General features: G+C 34.3%; 2 protein-coding genes across 2 annotated transcripts; both read left to right on the top strand.

Moving 5' to 3' along the window:
* The first annotated feature begins 358 nt into the window (after positions 1-358).
* Positions 359-3,592, top strand: LOC105771040 (protein NETWORKED 2A). The gene has a single exon (XM_052630927.1). It carries the CDS (start codon positions 425-427, stop codon positions 3,359-3,361), a length of 2,937 nt encoding a protein of 978 aa, XP_052486887.1. The 5' UTR covers positions 359-424; the 3' UTR covers positions 3,362-3,592.
* A 6,105-nt stretch (positions 3,593-9,697) lies between these two features.
* Positions 9,698-14,491, top strand: LOC105770829 (GATA transcription factor 25). The gene is made up of 8 exons (XM_052630644.1): positions 9,698-10,168; positions 10,418-10,501; positions 10,590-10,720; positions 12,410-12,505; positions 12,677-12,782; positions 13,760-13,819; positions 13,932-13,977; positions 14,042-14,491. The coding sequence occupies exons 1-8, from the start codon at positions 9,869-9,871 to the stop codon at positions 14,137-14,139; spliced, it is 921 nt and encodes a 306-aa protein (XP_052486604.1). The 5' UTR covers positions 9,698-9,868; the 3' UTR covers positions 14,140-14,491.
* The last annotated feature ends 5,350 nt before the right edge of the window (positions 14,492-19,841 follow it).

Genomic DNA, 19,841 nt, shown 5'->3' with positions numbered 1-19,841 from the left:
CAACTCGCTTGATTTCGCATCCTCTGCCTGCAAACACCTAGAAACATGCGAACTTGGCTTGCGACTCCTACCCATGAACCCTCCCTACAAACTCTTAACGTATCCACCTTGTAGGGTCCAAGCTCGGGTCACGGGTCATTTCGAGTTATATTCAGGTTTTGGGTCGATAATGGGAAGTACCATAACAAGAAGTTACGTAACTAAATCCTATTTGTTTTGAGAAAAAAAAATGCTTATAAGGTATTTTTTATATCCAACTCATTCAAACATGGGTATGATGATGTAACCCACTAAATACATGAAAAAAAAGAACATATTCTTGTTAGACATATGCTTGTAGGGGACACTTAAAACCTGAGTTAGAGTTACTAAGCTACTAGTTAGTGTCCAACAGATTGAATTGTATTGTATTTTTTTTGAAGTAATGGTTGAAATTTTGACTTTAATCGCAGATGTGGAGGAGAAAGTCTCTAACATGCTTGAAATCATTGATGATGATGGAGATTCCTTTGCACAAAGAGCAAATATGTATTATAGAAAGAGACCAGAGCTTTTAGCCATTGTTGAAGACACTTATCGAGCTTATCGAGCATTAGCTGAGAGATTTGATTACTTATCAAGGGATCTACAAAGTGCCAACCGCACCATTGCCACTGTGTTCCCTGATCAAGTTCCATATTCCCTTCATGATGAAGATGACGAAAATAGTTGCCTTGTATTGACTTCTTCAAGCCTCAATAAATCAAAGTCGTTGAAACCGGGATCAAGAGTTCCTTCGCCAAAGACAGATTTCCGGAGCCAGTCGATGTTGTTGTTGCGAAAGGGACAGTTAAAGAAGGCTTTTAGTTCAGCTAAAGCTGCTTCGTCTCTGAATTCGGGGTTGAGCAAAGAGGAGGCATTGGAAGAAATAAACAAGCTTCAAAAGGAGATTCTAGAAATGCAAACCGAAAGGGAGCTTGTGAAGAACTCGTATGAGCAAGGGTATAACAAGTTGTGCGAGATCGAAAACGACATAACCGAAAAGCAAAAGAGGATATACAGTTTGCAGGATGAGTACGATATTAGATCTGCCATCGACGATAATGAAGCTCGGATTTTGATGGCGAATCGAGTTCTTAAAACGTGCCAAGAGTCTTTGGTTAAGTTGCAAGAAACACATGAGCAATCAACTGAAGAAGGAAGAGTTGAATCCAAGAGGATTAAGAAAGTAAATGAGGCGTTTGAAGCTCTTAGGAAGAAGTTTAATTCCCCACAAACAGATCAGCAGAAGCAAAAGAAGGCGAGTTCAGCTAGGGATGTTGATAACATGGTTTACGAATTCAACAGTGCGGAAAAAGAGAGAGAGTATATGGAATTACTGCAAAAGGAGATAGAGGAGAAGCTTGAATTAGACTCGAGTTCCTCTCTTACAATGTCGCAGCTTGCAGATAAAATTGATGACCTTGTACAAAGAGTTGTTAACATGGAAACTGCAGTCTTTTCTGAGAATGCTTCGGTAAAAAGATTGAAATCGGATGCCGATGAGCTTCAGGAACACGTTAAGAGCCTCGAAGAAGATGAGGAAGTGCTAGCTGAAGGCTCGGACAGCATGGAACAGAGGATTAGTGTGTTGGAGGGGGAACTGAGTGGGGTTAAAGAGCTTCTAAAAACTATTATAGAACAAAATAACAGCCTCAAAGCTCATTTCACTGCAGCAAGTTGTGATATCAATCATTTATCAGTGAATTTACATGCGGTGAAGATGGATGAGGAGGTCGAGAATGCCGAACTCTCCAAAGAAGGAAAGCCCAAGGTGGATGCCAAACCAAATAGGAAAACCAAAGAATATTGTACCGAGCTGCTTCCTAGGGATAGTCCAGCCTTAGACACTGGGAGTGAAATGGAAGAGAAGGATGAAGACGTCTCAGCTGAAGAAATAAACACTGTTGACTCTGAATCAAGAAATAAGTTTGATGTTGATTCGACAAAGGATTCGGAAGTGATAAATGAATTCAAAGATGAGAAGAAATCTTTGTCCAAAACAGCAAGCTGTACCACTGATACAGAGAATCCACAAGTAGAGACCGAAGAAGAAGAGCTACCAAACTGGAGGAACCTGTACTTGAGTGGATTGGATGAGAGGGAAAAGGTTTTACTCGATGAGTACTCTTCAGTTCTTCATAATTATAAGGATGTAAGAAAGAAGCTTAAAGAAGTAGATCAGAAAAACCGAGACAGTTTCTACGAATTGGCATCTCAGATCAAGGAACTGAAGAGTGCTCTCGCAGCCAGAGATGAAGAGATTCAATCTTCACGCCAACACTTGAGCTTTATCGACGAAAATAAGGATGGGAACTTGTCAGAATATGAAGCATCCCATGCAATCATGAGCCCGGAATCTACGTTGACAGAGTCTATTCAGGCATCACCTGTAGCAGCAGGTGAGGGGAAAGGTGAACCCATTGAAAATCCAGGCGAGGGGAAACGTGAATCCACTGAAAAAGCAGGTGAGGGGAAAGGTGAATCCATTGAAAATCCAGGTGAGGGAGAAGGTGAATCCATTGAAAATCCAGGTGAGGGAGAAGGTGAATCCATTAAAAAAGCAGGTGAGAAAAGTAAAGGAGATGCTATGCAGGCAAGGAGTTTGACTCGATCTCGTTCTATTTTAACCGTAGAAGATAAAATCCGGTCTGACATAGATGAGTTGCTTGAGGAAAATCTAGCCTTTTGGTTGAGGTTCAGCACATGTTTTCATCAGATACAGAAATATCAAAATTCAGTCAAGGACTTGAAAGCTGAGTTATCAAAAATGAGAGAAAGAAAGAAGCAAGAAGCAGGTGGAAAGGAAGAGCCTGTTGGATCAGAGGCACGCCCCATTTACGCTCATTTCCGAGAAATCAAAACTGAATTGACGCTATGGTTGGAAAACAATGCGGTGTTGAAAGACGAAGTGCAATGTCGATATTCTTCGTTGTGCAACATCCAAGAAGAGATAGAAAGGATCAGCAATGTCAGTGGCCATGAAGGAGAGCCTCAGTTCAATGGATACCAGGCCGCAAAGTTTCAAGGTGAGATTATAAACATGAAACAAGAAAACAATAAGGTTTCCAACGAATTAAATGCAGGCTTCGACTGTGTAAAACAACTCAAGGAGGAAGTTGAGAATTTGATGGTCGAGTTGGACAAGGAAATCGAAGCTGCAACATCGAAAAATCAACAATCCGTGTCAAGATCACGATCTAGAATCCCTCTTCGGTCTTTCTTATTCGGAATTAAGTTAAAGAACAAATGGCAGCAAAAGGGGCCATCAATGTTCGCCTGCGGGCATCCGACTTTGCAGAGACAATATAGTTACCTTACAGATCCTACTGATCCTTCATGATAGACTGTAATTTTCTTACGACACTATTGGGAAGATTTCTCTTTTCTTTTTCTAACAGGTTAAAACTCTTTTTTTTCATTTAGAGTTTAATTATTCATAATGGTTTAGAATTCCTTTGATCTTGTATCATAATTCTAATGTAGAACTAAGAAATGTTTCTATGATTATTGTCTGTTGATTCTGTCGTTCTCCATTCATGGACTTAAGATCAATGCAAATCAAAGTTCTCAAGTCTGGCACCACATTTCTGCACACCTGCAATAAGTTTAAATATCCGCTGCTTTCGAGTTCTGACTGAGTTTTTCTTTTCCTTTGAGCAGGGAAGTATGCACCAGCAGATCCATCATCAATTTCCTCTGAATGTTTCAGCAGAAAATGGAACACTGATGTTCATCCCTCGTGAAGAGCAAGTCGGATTCAAGCTCTCCAAAGACGCTTGAAATGCTTTAGGCACATTGGTTGCGAACAGAGCCCTCTACCGTCATGGTTTGCTAAACTAAACCGGAAGCACAGTGCCTAACAAGAAGAAACATCTTAGGTGACTCTGGCTTGGAATAAAAGTAAGCAATAGGATAAATCAGTTCTAAAGAGAGTTAGTTGTTCATAATGATAGATGTAAACCTTTATTTTATTTTTTGTTTTGGTAATTACATATACTCAATATATATTCAAATTGCATTCAATACATAAATTTTTAGTATATATTTTATTTTTAATTGGTGAAAATCCTCAAATCAAATTTCAGCTTTTGGTTTTTATAACAGGAGTTGCAGAGGGAAACCTCAGACAAGAATTAAGAACTGAAAAATGGTTGCATTGTCTAAAACATGGAAAGACACAACAGAGTTCGATTTCATTACTTTCTTCATATAATATTATTAACAATTTAAGGTGCAAAATAGGCATTTATCTCTTATATTTGTAAATTGTAATAATTATCCTTGATAATTAAGCTACAAAATGAATAAAATGTTGAAACCGCGATGATGTCAAAATCAAGATGCTGGAAGAAAGAGGCCACACCTACCTGCGCAACCGGTGAAGGGCAGCGCGTGCGACGTAAGAGCTAGGCTCTGTTTAAGTGCCTCCTTGAAAGCCGCTTTAGCTTCTGATTTGATCTTCTTCATTTCATAACACTTCCCTAACAAACAAAACACCTTCACGTTATCCGAACTCAACTCTACAGCCTCAGTCAAATCGTCGATTATTGAGTTGACTCGGTTGCCGCGTCGGTTCAAGGCCATTTTCAACTCGGCTCGTTTAAACAGCGCGTCGCCTCATTCTTTATCAGTCAACGACTTGGCAGTGAAAGGGGAAAGGGCGACGTTGAGGGAATGGAGAGCGGAGGTCTTGAATCCCTGGAGATCAACGGCGAAGGCTTTGAGGGTGTAAGGAGCGGCGTCTTTTGGGTCAAGAGAAACGGCTTTGTCAGCTTCGGATTCGGCTTGTTTGGCTAAAGAGTTGGCCGACGATCGAGCTTGAGCGAGGAGCTGAGTACCGACGACGAAGTGGCGCTTAGCTAGGAAGTCAGCGCGATTCCGTTAGCGGATTTTGGGGACGATCTTTCTGGAGATATCGTGCACGGCGAGGAACATGAATAATGTAGCGAGAATTATAGAGGCTTGTAAAAGAAGATCGGTCCATATCTTCAAGACTTTTAACATAAACAAAAGAAACAGGGGAGAATTAGCAGGGGATGGCGATGATGGTTCTGAACCTTGAATTGATGGGGTTTTACAAGGAGCCGTTATGACTGTCGTGAGAGTGTTCACAGTAAGTCCAGGCTAAAACTGTTTAAGAGCTTTACTCACAGTTCGTCCAAGCTTGAAAGCTGGTCCTCAGTTTCAGAGGGGTTTAAATGAAATTAGAGGAAACTATACAAATGGTTCCCCTCGTTTCTTTTTTCTTTAAAAAATTTTAATTTAGACATTAACTTTTAAGTTCGTTCCTATTTTAGTCACCGACAGTTATTAAATTGGTGGAAAAAAGTCTTTTTCTATCTGGTATAATAACATATTTAGTATTCAATATTTACATATTTTATCAATTTGATCTTATTTTTAAATAATTCAAAATTTTAACTCTTTATATTTACAAATTCTAAGTTTGGACACCCTTAGACTAAATAACTATTTTATAATTTTTCATACCTAAGTAAAAAAAGTGTCTTTGTTTTCTTGGATGTCACTTATATTGCTTACAAATTATATACTTATTGGATTAAGTGATAAAAATTAATATTTAAAATTTTAAGTTTGAGTATTGCAAATTAGAAAAAAAAAAAGTTTTATTGGGTTACTTTGATACCAATACAAAGCCTCTAACCATTTGTTTTATTGGAGTTTTTTTTTGGGGGGGGGGTTTACAAATCTATAGATGTGTAATGCTTCTATTATAAAAGCTGGAAGTTTTAGTTAGGAAGTTTGAGGATCAAATTGATGGAATCTATAAATGTGAAGGGTTAAATTAAATTTTTAGAATTAGGATCAAATTGATAGAATATGTAAGTATTGAGGACTAAATATGTTATTATTAAGTAAAAAGGCTTTTCGTTATCAATTTAACAACTTGTGACCAAAATAAGAACGAATTCAAGCATTAATTACTAAATTAAATTTTTTTAGAGTTAGATGGCCAAAACAGAAACACGAGCACAGTTGGTGACCATTTATATAGTTAACCCATAAAACTATTAGATTATGAAAACTACATCCATTTAAAATAAACAACTCATTTGACCTTCCAATTTTATAAAAAACAATATTTTAGCCTTTCATTTAATTCAACAATTAATTAAATTTAAAATTTTAAAACTTTTATATATTTTTTAATAATGTTAATATTTTTTAATTTTTTTAAAATTTTAAATATTAAAAAATTAATTAACTACTGATGTGGCATCTACATGACAATCAATGTGTATGCCACATTAGTAAAGTTAAGAGCCGTTAATTTTTCCATTCATTTTGGGGTGATTTGACAAACAACGTAAGTTTAAGGGCTAAGAGAGACGAAAATTTAAATGGATGGCTAAATATTTTTTTTTGTAAAGTTAGAGGGCTAAATTAATCATTGTCTTTAAAATACACATGTTAACATCCAGAATCAATATTTAAAGCTTGAGCTCAACTCTACAATCTTAAAAATCACTTTTAGGTACTAAATAATAACATACCATTTCATATATTTTTAAAGTGCATGAATAATATAATACATTAAAAACATCAAATTAACTTTTATTACTATTTTTAACTCTAAATTTAATAAAATTAATTTATTTTTAGATGAAACTCTAAACTTTAAAATCTTAAACCTTAAAATCATATATATTTTAGACTCTAAATTCTAGTCTAGCCCTTTCTTTAAAATCATAAATTTTAAAATTTTAAATTTTATCCTACCATATCATATATCATAAATCATAAATATAGTTGACCAAAAACCATAAATAGTAGGTTACCATTAGTGTTTGTTAATTTTTATCTTAATTTTATTAATTAGTCAACACCATTTACAGTTAAAATATTATTTAGAAAAATTTATGTAGTGTATAATATTAATTCAATTTTTTAAATGAAGTGGCACATCTTTCTTGAATGTCTAAAAGTGTTTTTTAATATCATACTAATATAATTTAAACTCTTAAACGACACATGCTAAGATGTTTATAAAATTTTAATAAAAGGAAAAGATACAAAATTAATGAATATTATTTAAAAATAATACGAACATGCTCAAACAAATTTAGATTAATCATTTATAGATATGGTTTGAGACAGGGCAAAATTTGAGGCTCATATTTTGAGTCGAGCTAGACTTGATAACCATGTATGATATTTGATATCACACCCAACTTAAATCTGATCCAACTCGGTCCATAACTATCTCTAGTTTAATAATATATCCATTTAAGAAATCTGGGTAAATTACAGGCTTAATCACTTATATATGGTTTAAATTTTGTTTTAATTATCAAATATAAAAAAATTATTAATGATCATTACCGTTATCAATTTATTAATTAAGATCATGAACTGTTAATTGCGATTAACAATATACTTACAAGTTGATGTAATTTTTAAAAATTTAATGACTAAAACATAATTTAAAATAAAATTATGTTTTAACCATCAAATTTATACATGAATTAACAATGCGTTAAACCTTCCTTCAACTCTCTCTCTTAATTATTAACTTTTAATTATTTTATTTTATTTATTTATGTTATCTTAAAATATTTTGAATTAAATATGCTTAAGATTTTAATTTCATTATCGTTTTAAAATTTTAAAGAATTTTAAGTTATTTAATAATATAAAGAGATTTTAAATTATATAATTAATAAATTAATTAAAATAATTAAATAAATTTATAAAATAAAATATATTAAAATCTTAAATATTATTAAAATATAAAAACAATTTGACAATATTTTTTTAGATTAATATCCTTAATGAACATTTTCATTTTAATCTTACTATCACCGTTGCGTTCACATCCAAACACATATTTTACCGCTTCAATAGTTAATCTTATTATTATAATTTTTTCAATCTCACCAAAACTAATCACGTCTCTCATCCAAATCGAAACTTAATAACCAGGGTGTTGTGAGGGAGGTAGGAGTAGCAAATCTAAGTATATTTCGGATGTCATAATATCATTTGAAGCAAATTTTGAATTTGTTTCTAAAAGCTAACAAGTTATAAAACTTCAGATTATGTTGAATGTGGATTGGTTTTTTTAAGAGAAGTTTTTGAAGTGTCGGTTTTAAAATTTTTTCTCAAAAGAGTCGACCTCCTCAACATGAATAATCACTAAACTTAGACACATTCAAATAACTTGCGTAATATTAAAAAATTTTACTGCCAAAAGTTTATAGCAATGGAAAAGGAAGGTAAACATACTAGATGAGTTCTGATTGGGAGAGTGCATCCTCTAATTGACGCTTTTACGGAGAGTGAAAGAAAAAGAAGAAAAAAAAGTTGGCACAAAAAGGAAGGAAAGAAAAAAAAAAGAAAAAGAAAAGAGGAACAATGTTAATGGCCACACGCCAGCTTGTTGTTACATCGTTTACAATAATTAACAATTTAGTGATTATAACGTAACAATTCAATAACATTAGTGATAGTATAGTAAAATTTTAATGTTTGATGACTAATATGTAATTTCAACTATACATAAGTGATTAAACTTGTAGTTTACCCTTTAATTAATAATCTAATAAAAATGATCATATCCATCATCACTAGAGTAATATGATTATCTTCCCTCAACAAATCTATGGTAGGGTTTAAAAAAATCGAATTCAAGGTAAAAAAAGAAGAAGAATTTGGAGAGGATCTTGACTTAGGGTGGGTTTGGATGGGCGGTGCGTTTAACTGCGGTTAGTGTAAAAATAGCGGTGGCAGTGAGATTAGATACTGTAGCGATACTGTAGAATGAGACAAAAAGTAAGCTAAACGCACTGCATCGCACCCAATCGTCCATCCAAACTCACACTTAGAAACTCGTCATGATGAGAGGCGGTTGAATTGTTATATATGTTATATATGTCCTCTTGCATTTTCTAAATTAAAACTCAATAGCAATTATACTTTTACAATTTAATCCCTGTATTATAATTAATAATTTTTTCGATTTAATAACTAGACAATTCAATAATATAATATTGCACTAGATATATAAATCCTTCTATTAATAATTTCACTAATTCGATTTACGGAATTTAGTTTCGAAACTACATGTATTGACACCGGCTAAAATCGGGTCGTTACAATGTTGATCATTGATTTTGTGTAAACTTTGTAAATTTGTTCAAGAGTTAGATAAGAATTTAGGGTATCTTTGATAAACTGAAAATTTAAGTGTTGAAAAATTAATAAATAGAAGCACGAAATATAAAATATGATTACGTTGTTTGATAAAAGTAAATATTGATTTTTATTTTTAATTTTAATATTATTGTTATAGTATTTTATATTATTTTAGATAATTTTGAAAGAAAGATAAATGCATTAATTTGAATATGTCATTTTAAAAAGATATATAATTTATTCAACTTTTAATATTTTTATATTAAATAATAAGTAGATACATACTTATTTATATTATCTAACAATTTTTATTATAAATTTTATATTATCTAACATTCAGAGATGATGAAACCAACTCAAGATTTATTCAAATTCAAATCCTGATATATATATTATATATATATATATATCTTGATAGGGTCTAAATGGTATTATAGTATTGCTATTTCAGTAATTAGTTTTAATTACGGTGATAGGTGATAAATATTCATTGTTTAATGTACTGTTTTGAAATTCCTTCGATTCCCTCCCACTTTAAACTCTCCCAAAAAGAAATCATTTTTTTAAAAAAATTATCCACTAATTTACTTCTCTTTGATTGATTGATTAATTAATTAATTAATTAGGGTTTTCCGCTTCACATTTCCCCCCTTTTGTTCCCTGTAATACTTCAACATCCCAATTTTCATCGATGTACGGACAATCCCAGCCCATGAATGTCCCCGCCCCGGTCACCAGCTCCGGCGTGGACGTACGTGACGATGTTTCAGCCTCCGCATCCGTCGATAACCATCAAAATGTTAGTTACGACGCTCACCCTCTTAACAACGGCGTCGGAGTTGAGGGCGTCCACACCGATCCCATCTACGCCACTGCCGAAGCTGCTTCCGCCGCTGACTTGGCTATCGTTCAGCGAGTTGACGACGCCAGCCAACTCACTCTTTCGTTTCGCGGCCAGGTCTATGTTTTCGATGCTATTACTCCTAATAAGGTATCGTTTTCCCTTTTAAGTTTTTTTTTTCAGTTAAGCCAATTAGGTTTTGCTGAATTGTTTGGTTTCTGAATAACCAACATTGACGACTTAAATTGAAGAGAGACATGACTTCATTTCCACTTATTTTGAGTTATTAAAACAATACGGGACTTCAAATCATACTTTTCATCATTCATGTTTTTCTGAATTTTCCCCAATGAAATACACATTGTAAAGATTTCCATTTTGAATCGTTTTTTTATTCAGTTCCATGCGGTGTTATTACTGTTGGGTGGATGTGAACTGACTTCAGGTCCCCATGGCGTTGAAATGTCATCCCAGAACCTAAGGGTAATTCTCTTAAATTTGTTGAATTTAGAAATTATTTTACGTTTCTTTTGTTCTTTTTTATTTTAAAGTTACCCTTTTTCATGCTTAGAGTGGTGTAGACTTTCCGAGATCTAATCAACCGCATAGGGCAGCTTCTTTAGATAGGTTTCGTCAGAAGAGAAAAGAGCGATGCTTTGATAAGAAAGTCAGATATGGTGTTCGCCAGGAGGTTGCTCTTAGGTGTGCATTTTCCTTCCCTGAAATGCAGTTAGTTTACCTGGCTGTGCTTGTAAAAGTTTTTGTCAAATTTTGAACTAGAAAGATCCTTTTTATTGATCTTGCAATTGATGCTAACAACTTATCCTAGAAATTGTTATAGTAACACTGGCCCTTTAGAGGTTTGAGAAATTACTGAGCTTTAAGACTTTAAGGAGAGTATGGTTTATTCTATGAGAGATATGTTGATTGTAAGGTATAGCCAAAAGCAAATAATTTTTATTACAACTTTTGTATTTATAGAAGTTATGTTGCTCCTTTTCATGTGCTATTGAATCTGATCATTGCATACGTCACAATTTTTCTGTATGCTATATATTTTAGTGTTATAATCCAAGGATCTTTGTAAAGGGCATAGCTTGGGGAGACAATAAAAGTAGAGTACCTGTTAATTCTAAAGGGTGATCAATAATCATTGTTGCATACTCATATGGTACTGGATAGAGAAGCTTATATTAAATTTGTCTTCTCTATTGAGGAATCTAGTTAATGAGATATTGCTATGTCCTCTGGTCTTTAAAGTAAAATTGTTAGCAAATCTTTAAGAATCTAGGAGTAAAAACAGTGCTGTTAAATTAATATATCAGGTTTTAAAAGGAAATATTTCTTAGATCAGACTGCACTTTAGAATCATAGAGCAAATGCACCTCAGTCCCCACTCAGGCTAGGCACATTTGATCAGTCACTCGCCTGGTGCGCCTAGACATAGCACCATAAAAAATGCCTGCATTGAAGTTCTCTTCTATTTATTTCATTTTGAACTTTTTTCAGTAAATAAATCTTTACTAGTAAGAAAGGAAATAATAACTGACTCTCTACTTCTCAAAATTAATAACTGACTCTACTTCTTAAAATTTGAATATTCAGTTACAAACGTGGGACTGGGACCCTAAGAAAATCATGGATATTAGCCGACAATATTCAACAAAAATTTTGCATGTTTTGTATATAACTGGACCAGTGTTTAGAGTTCATTATCATCATTATATATCTTAAACTTATTTTATATCTATACACAGCACATCCATAAATACACCGATATACATATTGCACCTTATTTCACTCAAGCAACCTTATTTGCATCTCGTGTCTCAAGAAATGTGAGGGTTTCTAGCACCAAGTTAATAATCAATTCATTATCGGTTTAATATTGGTGATTTAGGGGATTTTGTTCTAACTGGAAACAAAAAGTTTAAGCTGTCCTGGTCAGGCAAGTTTAACAGATTCTGTCTCATTAATTGTTTTCAATTAGACACACTCCTTTTGTAGAAGAAATGATTGAAGTTGAATAAGGGTCTCTTAAAAGGGTAAAGAAGTTAAAGAATTCTAACAATAGCAGGGAGTACCATTTTCCTTCAAAGTTTAATTGGCTGCTTTAAGTGCAAATGCAACTGTAGAACGACATGGACAAATGGGAGAGGATTCTATATCTAGTAATGATTAACAGCATTTTCTTTTTGATCAAGTAACAGCATAATTTAGAACTATATATACAACGCTTCATATAAACTGAAGTCTTAGTATCTTAGGATGCTTTGTTTAACTGAAAAGGAATATAGAAAAACTCATTAGGGACTGTCCAGCCTTATTGACAAATTTTTATTTGTTCCACAATTGCCGAGTTCATGTTTCTGATATGTATGAGTGTATCAGGATGCAGCGTAATAAAGGTCAATTTACATCTTCCAAGAAGTCTGATAGAACTGACAGCTGCAGTACTCAGGATAATGATAACCTACCAGATAGTTCGTGAGTTTTATACCAGCTTCCAAAGTGTTGTTTATTATTGTATTTCCCTGAACTACACTATATTTCTCATTTTTCTCTTTTGTAAGGTATTTCATTTACTGACATCATTATAAGATTTCCTGGTGAATTCTCAATTAAGTTATAATATAATTCCATTTCTCACTCTTCCAGATGTACTCACTGTGGCATTAGCTCAAATTCAACCCCAATGATGCGACGTGGTCCATCTGGTCCAAGGTCTTTGTGCAATGCTTGTGGACTTTTTTGGGCAAATAAGGTTGGTATCTCTGCTGTTATTGATAGTTCAGTCCTTCGCTTTGTCCATGTTTTTCATTTTCAGTGGAGAAAATTTACTGCCCCATGATTCTGTTGCTACATTTGCCATCATAGTTCTATTTATAGTTTGGGCAATTTTATCACTATCATCAGTTCACTGTCAAGGAGTTATTTTTTACTTTTCTGCTCTCAATTTAATTTCATCCTGGAATTATATATCCCGAATACTATTCCCTGCTTTCTACCTAGATATACTGTTTAACCTAAGATGTTGACTCCAATAAGTCTCCTGCAACCTTCCTTGGTTGTCTAACTCTCAAGATACCTCTTGCATCCAACATGCAGTCTCTTAACTTTTTTCGTTTAGTTCATTTACTTTGTGTTTCCTGTTGACACTAGCCTTTTGATACCCGTTGCACCTTCTGCCCTTTCTCTCTTACCCCCTCTGCCTCTGAATTTTGTTCTACATACAAAAACACTTGCACAGAACACATTGCACATTATGCAGTTATATATAGTATGTAATATTTGTCTCTTTTGTATGCATAGAAGATTGTGATTTTAGCAATATCATGAGTTTCTGGGATTTTTTCTTCTTTGATGTTTACCTGCCTTCTTTTTCCTGACACCCTCCCTCTTTCTCTCTCTGCTCCGCATTAGCACTGAAAAAATTCTCCGTCAGGAAAGCATTTTTTATTGTCCGATTTTAGCATATTGAACATGGATAAAAACTCTGCTCATTATCTGGGGTGGGGTAAACTATATTGCTGATTCACAAATGTGGATTGAGAAGGTCTGCCATTGTGGTTGAGGGAGGAAATACATTTCCCTCCACTAAACCCTCCCCATTGTTTCTTACCTTTAAAGTTTTATCCTGTTTCTTTTGGGCATTTTTTTAAGTGTACCGATGTTTTGCCCTTGTTGAACATTCAGCATGGCTACATGTTTTGAGTTTCTCACAAATGAACTTTCATGCAGGGTACTTTGAGGGATCTTCCCAAGAAAACACGAGATCATTCCGTGCCTCCAGTCGAGCATGTAAGTTTCTTAATGTATAAACTTATTATTGGGCTTCTTGACCAAATGTTCTAATTTGCCCCCTTATTCTTTCAGTAACCTAATCTAGGCTTTGCATTTTTGTATGATATAGAGAGATAGTGAAGCAAATGATTCAGATTCTGGAACTGCTATTCCTACACAAAGCAATATAGTTTCCGTTTGATAATGAAGCAAATTACTCCGATTCCGAAATTGCTATTCCTACACGAAGCAATATAGTTTCTTTCTCAAATGGTGATGGCTCTGTGCTAATTGCCAAGCATTATTGTCCGTGCAAATATGGCCACTGTTTCAGCTAGATCTCGATTATTAAGTTCCTTCAAAGTTGTGCTATATGTACAGATATCATAGTTGCCTTAGTCTGTATACTAGGTTTTCTCCTCCTATTCCTTTGGTTAGAGTACTTTTGCATGAGATTACCTCTTCAAGAGAAAAAACCCATTCCGGATGTATCACCCAAAGCTTCAGCTTTCTTAGCTACGATTTATAGGCTGTATGCTCCAATATCATATCCCCTCCCAAAAACTACCTTAGATGAACTATCTAAGCCTCCTTTATGTTCTAATCTAATGCATATTAGTTAATGTAAAGGATGAATAATCTTTTTTTCTTATAAACATTAATTGGAGTTTGTATTCCACTTCCCTGTTAGTCAAATCCTTGTTCTGATCATTCAAGTCTGGTAATATATTTAGAGTGGATCTGTGTTGGTTAAATATGTGGAATGCGAGTATTAATCCAGTTGATTCGTACGCGAATCTTAGTATTTGCAACCTATTTTCCTATTCTAGGGTTGTGGTTCCTTTTTATACCAAAAAAATGTGAATTACTTACATGTGTTATTCGGATTCAAGTGGGTCAAACAGGGGTATATCAAAAAATTTGAAGTTTTTTCATGTATTTAGGTCTTTAGAGCATTATATCCTCATATTGTATATCCAAATATGCATTGACCACACAATTACTTGACAAGGATAAAGAGTCGGAGCATATACTACTACTAGTGTTTTTCTTTTTCTCATTTGTGGGCAACAAATAAAGGCGGATCAAGTTCCAGCCAAACTGAGAATCAACCATGGGGGAATGTCTTTGCTGTGAAAAATAATGATTTTATTCTTCACTTGGCTTTGCTTTGATTATTATTGGTTGATCTGCCAGTAAACTACTGCCCCTGTTTTGACCTTTTGAGTCCTTAGTTGGCAGCATAAATTAGAACTTATAATCATTACATTATCGGAAATAGTATCAAATTTCAGACCTCTTATTATTGCAAATTATCATTATAGTTCAGTTATTTGCTACCTTTTTTGAAAGAAAAGATGAACAAAGAAATTAAAAATTGAACCCATTGTCAAGTTAACAAGTTTAGATCTAAATGGATTTTTTTAGTATAAATGTTCTTATTGGCTCTTAATAGTAATTAGATTATGGCACATTGACATTTGACACTTTATCTGTAACAAATATATATATAAAAATAAAATAATATGAAAATTATATATTATTTAGTTGAAATGGTAAAGTTGAGGGAAAGATGATTTTGAGATTTTGAGTTTCAAGTATCATATTGTATGTCTGTAAAGTTTGTATTTAATGCTTATTAAAATATGGGTAAACTATATTCATGGTCATTTTTGTTTACCTCAGGTTACATCTTAGTTACTTATGTTTGAAATGTTATGTTTTAGTCACTTACGTTTTCATGTTGTAACATTTTAGTCATTGAGCCATTAATTGCCATTAACAATGTAATGGTAAGCTGACGTGGCACATTAAATTATCATTTCAAACAAAAATTTTAAGTTAAATTATACAATTGGTCCCCATATTTTTTTCACTTTGAGCAATTTATTTTTTTCTTTTATGTTCTTTTAACTTTCTTTCTTTTTTTTTTTCTTTTTTTTTCATTTTCTTCTGCTTCCCCCTCTATTTTCCTACTTTCTCCATTTCTTTTAACATATCAGGAAGTCGAATTGGCAGTGAAGAAAGAATCATGGTACGGGTTTATGGGTTTTTATTATAGGCAATGATGGCTTTCGACTTCCTACTTCTCTCTTCACTGCCAATTCGACTTTTTAATATATTAAAAGACATGGAAAAGGTAGGAAAATAGAAGGAGAAACAAAAGATAATGGAAAATAAAGAGAAAAAGAGAGAGTAAAGTTTAAAGAATATAAAAGAAAAAAATTAAATTGCCCAAAACAAAAAAAATGGGGATCGGTTGTATAATTTAACCTAAAATTTTTATTTGAAATGATGATTTAACGTGCCACGTCAGCTTACCGTTACACCGTTAACAGCAATTAACGGCTCAGTGATTAAAATGTTACAACACGATAACGTAAGTGACTAAAACGTAATATTTTAAACTTAAGTGACCAAAATGTAACCTAAAATAAATAAAAGTGACCATAGGTGTAGTTTACCCTAAAAATATTAAATTTTTAATAATTTTACAATTGAGTTGAGATTTGGTGATAGTGATATCAATTTAGTCAAAAAGTGGATTGTAATATTGCATAGAAGGGATATCCAAATTTATGCTTTTCATCTATTATTGTCCCATAATTGCTCTACCAGGTTAAATATCTATAATTTTTGCAAAATTTATTATTTGTATTAAAATTGATTATTATTTATATTCAAACTAATTAAATTATTAGTTGGGTATTGGAATTTGAATTTAGTAAGTTGAAAAAATTAAAACTAAAAATTTAAAAGTTGATAATTATATGAATCCAAATTTAGACCATGAATATATGAATCCATATTTTACATATATTCTAAATTCACAGCAATTAATAATTAAAATATTTAAATTCATAATCATCAAATCCGTAAAATGCAAATTATATATTTACAACTATGGAATTAACCTATTTATCGTGGTCCCTACATGAATTTCAGATTGATCGACCAATTTAAAAACATGAAAAACCATGTATAGACATGATTCAAATGCTAGATCGATGGAATAAAATTATGCTCAAATATCATCAACATGATTTAGATGTGGTGTCAAGAGGGAGAAAAATATTTGAAGACAGAGAGATACGAATACCCAAGTATCTCCGCCAAAGTATGGATTTCGTGAAAATGGCAAGTTCTACTTTAAGGTTTAATCTCAAGGGCGATCCTACACATTTCGAGGCATGCAAGGATTTGGAGGTTTGTCTTCTTGGTCTTGTGGTGGTAAGAAGCGAGCCAGAACTGCTTCTGCGTATGGAGTGCTTGTGGGCAGAGGGCTGATGGTTTCTATGAAGGGTCTTCTAGTGTTGGTGTTGGTAATGAGACATCGGCGGGTCTTGCTCTGCTGGCCTGCCGGGAGCCATGAAAATCGTTAGTTGGAACATATGCGGTCTGGGAAACCCGTGAGCTGTTCGTTGGCTTCAGCATTTGCTGAAATAGTACAATCCCTAGGTTCTTTTTCTTATGGAAACTAAGGTAAGTTGTAGGAAGATGGAGGTCATTCGACGTGTGGGTTTCTGTTTGGGGTTGATGTGGGTGCGGACGAGTCTCGAGGGGGTCTTTCTTTGGGGTGATGATGAAGCTGTTCTGTTTCCCTCCGTAGTTTTTCTCTTTCTCACATTGATGTGATTATCTATGATTCGGATTGTGTGATAGGTTATTTGCTTCAGACTTTGGGTCACAATCAAGGTTTGTCGTGGTTGGTGAAAGGGGACTTCAATGAGATTGCCTGTTCTTTTGAAAAGAGGGCCGGAGGGGGGGGGGGAGGGGGTTGGTTTGCCAGCAGCGACGTATGGGGCATTTTCGGGATGCGCTTCATGAATGTGATATTCTAGATCTAGGGTTTTAAGGGCAGTGGTTCACTTGGGAACAGGGTTGCCTATCGGAGACGAATATTCGTGACTAGCTTGATCAAGGGGTGGCCACGCCCGCATGGTGGGATAGGTTTCTGCCTCACAGAGTGTGGCATTTGCCTCATTCTATTTCTGAGCATTCTCCTGTTTTGCTTGCAACATCCTTTGTGCATGGTCCTGTCAAGTTTGATTTCCCACAGGGTTTCCGCATTGAATCTTGGTGGACTCGCGAGGTAGGCTTTGAGAAGGAGTTGCGTCAACTCTGGAATTCCACTATGATCTCTTATCGATTTGTCTGGCTATGGTCGGGGTTGGTTTGGCTTGTTGGGGCCGAGACAGGAGGACAAAACGCCAACAAACTTACATGGGTTTGAAGCGTCGCTTGGATGAGTTGAATGCTTTTGGATACTGATGATGGTGTCTTATCTGAAATATTGTTGTAAACTTGCTCTTAATTGGGAGGCGGATAAGGAGGGAAGCCTATCGGGAGCAACTTGCTCGGGCAAACTGGTTGTGGAGTGGGGACAAAAATACTACATTCTTACATCGTTTCACTTTGTATTGACGCAAGGCCAATACGGTTTAGGGATTGAAAGATGGTATGGGGAGGTTGGGTTTCGGATGAGGGGGGATGGCGTTGCTTGCTAAGGAGTATTTCGCACACTTGTTTTCCCCATATGCTTTTGCCAATCTTGAGTATGGGTTGAGTGGTGTTAGCCTTTGTATCACAGGTGATCTGAACGCTGAGTTATTATCGATTTTTCACCTGGACGAGGTTCTGGCCGCTGTTAAGAGTATGCATCCCACGAAGGCTGCAGCGGTAGATGGTTTTCCAACTCTCTTTTATCATAGGTTTTGGCACATGGTCAGGGATGACGTTACAACTTTTTGTCTTTCTGTACTTTGAGGTGAGGTTTTGATAGAATCTGTGAATCGGACCAATATAGTGCTCCTATCAAAGGTTGGTAACCCAAAGAGTATGAACCATTTTCGCCCGATTAGTCTTTGCAATGTTCTTTATAAAGTCATATCGAAGCTGTTGGTTAATCGATTTTAGAAGGTCCATCTTTATATCGATAAGGCTTAAGGTGCATTTAGTCTGAGCGTTTGATATCTGACAATATCCTGATCGCCTATAAGCTTCTCCATTTTTTCAAGCGTCCTTTTTCCCTTAAGCTCCACATGAGCAAGGACTATAATCGTGTGGAGTGACGCTTTTTGGAGCTCATGATGTCGCATATGGGCTTTGTCGCTGATTGGGTGTCATTGGTAATGCAATGTGTACAGACGACATCCTACTCGGTTATCCTTAATGGCATTCGGGGTACAAAATTTCAGCCTAGTTAGGATCTTTGTCAAGGTGATCCTCTTAGCCTTATCTGTTTTTGATTTGTGAAGAGGGTCTCTCCACGTTGCTTCGTTTGGCAGTCCGTGAGAATCATTTGGCAGACATGAGCCTTGCCATTTTGCAGTTGGCCTTATTTTAGTCGAAAAAATTAAATAGTTGGAGCAATATAAAGATAGAAAAAGTTAAAAAAAGAAGAAGATACAAATGACAGAAACATCTATTTATAAAGATAAAAACAGACAATTACAATTAAGATAAAGAAAAGATAAAACAATAATTTAACACAATTTAAAATTAAAATAAAAGATAATAACAATTTTATTTAAATATTTCAAATATTAAGATTACGTTATTACAAACTCTCTAAATGTATACAAAAACTTGAAGAAAAATATCTATCAAATATATATTTGGATTCAACGCTTTCATTTGAATCTGAGTAATAAAAATATATTTCTACTTGCTGGTTGCTACTTCAGTACAAAATTGAATGAATTATATAGAAATGACAAGTGAAACTTTCAAATAAGGAAAGGGACATTTGTGGTACCCAGGAAGAACTCGTTACACGCTTTTCTCTTGTATTTTGATCAAAGCTTTTTGAAATTATCATTTGTTTCTTCCTTCTAACAAGATATATGAAGTTGATGCCAGAGAAATCCTTTGAATGGTGTCACAAATAGATCCAATCATGTATGTTTTCAGACCTTCAACTTTCTTTTTCCCTTTTAATGACTTTTTTTTTTCAGGTGACTTGATGGAAATCATTTGAAAAAGGTATGCTTTTGAGATACTAGCATATATTGTTCCGAATTTTATTGAAATACATGTG

This window comes from Gossypium raimondii, chromosome 5 (genome assembly GCF_025698545.1).
Source record: "Gossypium raimondii isolate GPD5lz chromosome 5, ASM2569854v1, whole genome shotgun sequence".
In the NCBI taxonomy this organism is placed as follows: Eukaryota; Viridiplantae; Streptophyta; class Magnoliopsida; order Malvales; family Malvaceae; genus Gossypium; species Gossypium raimondii.
This window is presented reverse-complemented; position numbering and strand designations above follow the sequence as displayed.

Bases quoted from the DNA above. Each gene is read 5' to 3' on its own strand.
- LOC105771040 (XM_052630927.1), top strand. From the start codon at position 425: ATGGTTGAAATTTTGACTTTAATCGCAGATGTGGAGGAGAAAGTCTCT.
- LOC105770829 (XM_052630644.1), top strand. From the start codon at position 9,869: ATGTACGGACAATCCCAGCCCATGAATGTCCCCGCCCCGGTCACCAGC. The intron at 10,721-12,409 runs GTGTGCATTTTC...TGAGTGTATCAG, and splicing joins CGCCAGGAGGTTGCTCTTAG to GATGCAGCGTAATAAAGGTC. The intron at 13,820-13,931 runs GTAAGTTTCTTA...TGTATGATATAG, and splicing joins CCGTGCCTCCAGTCGAGCAT to AGAGATAGTGAAGCAAATGA.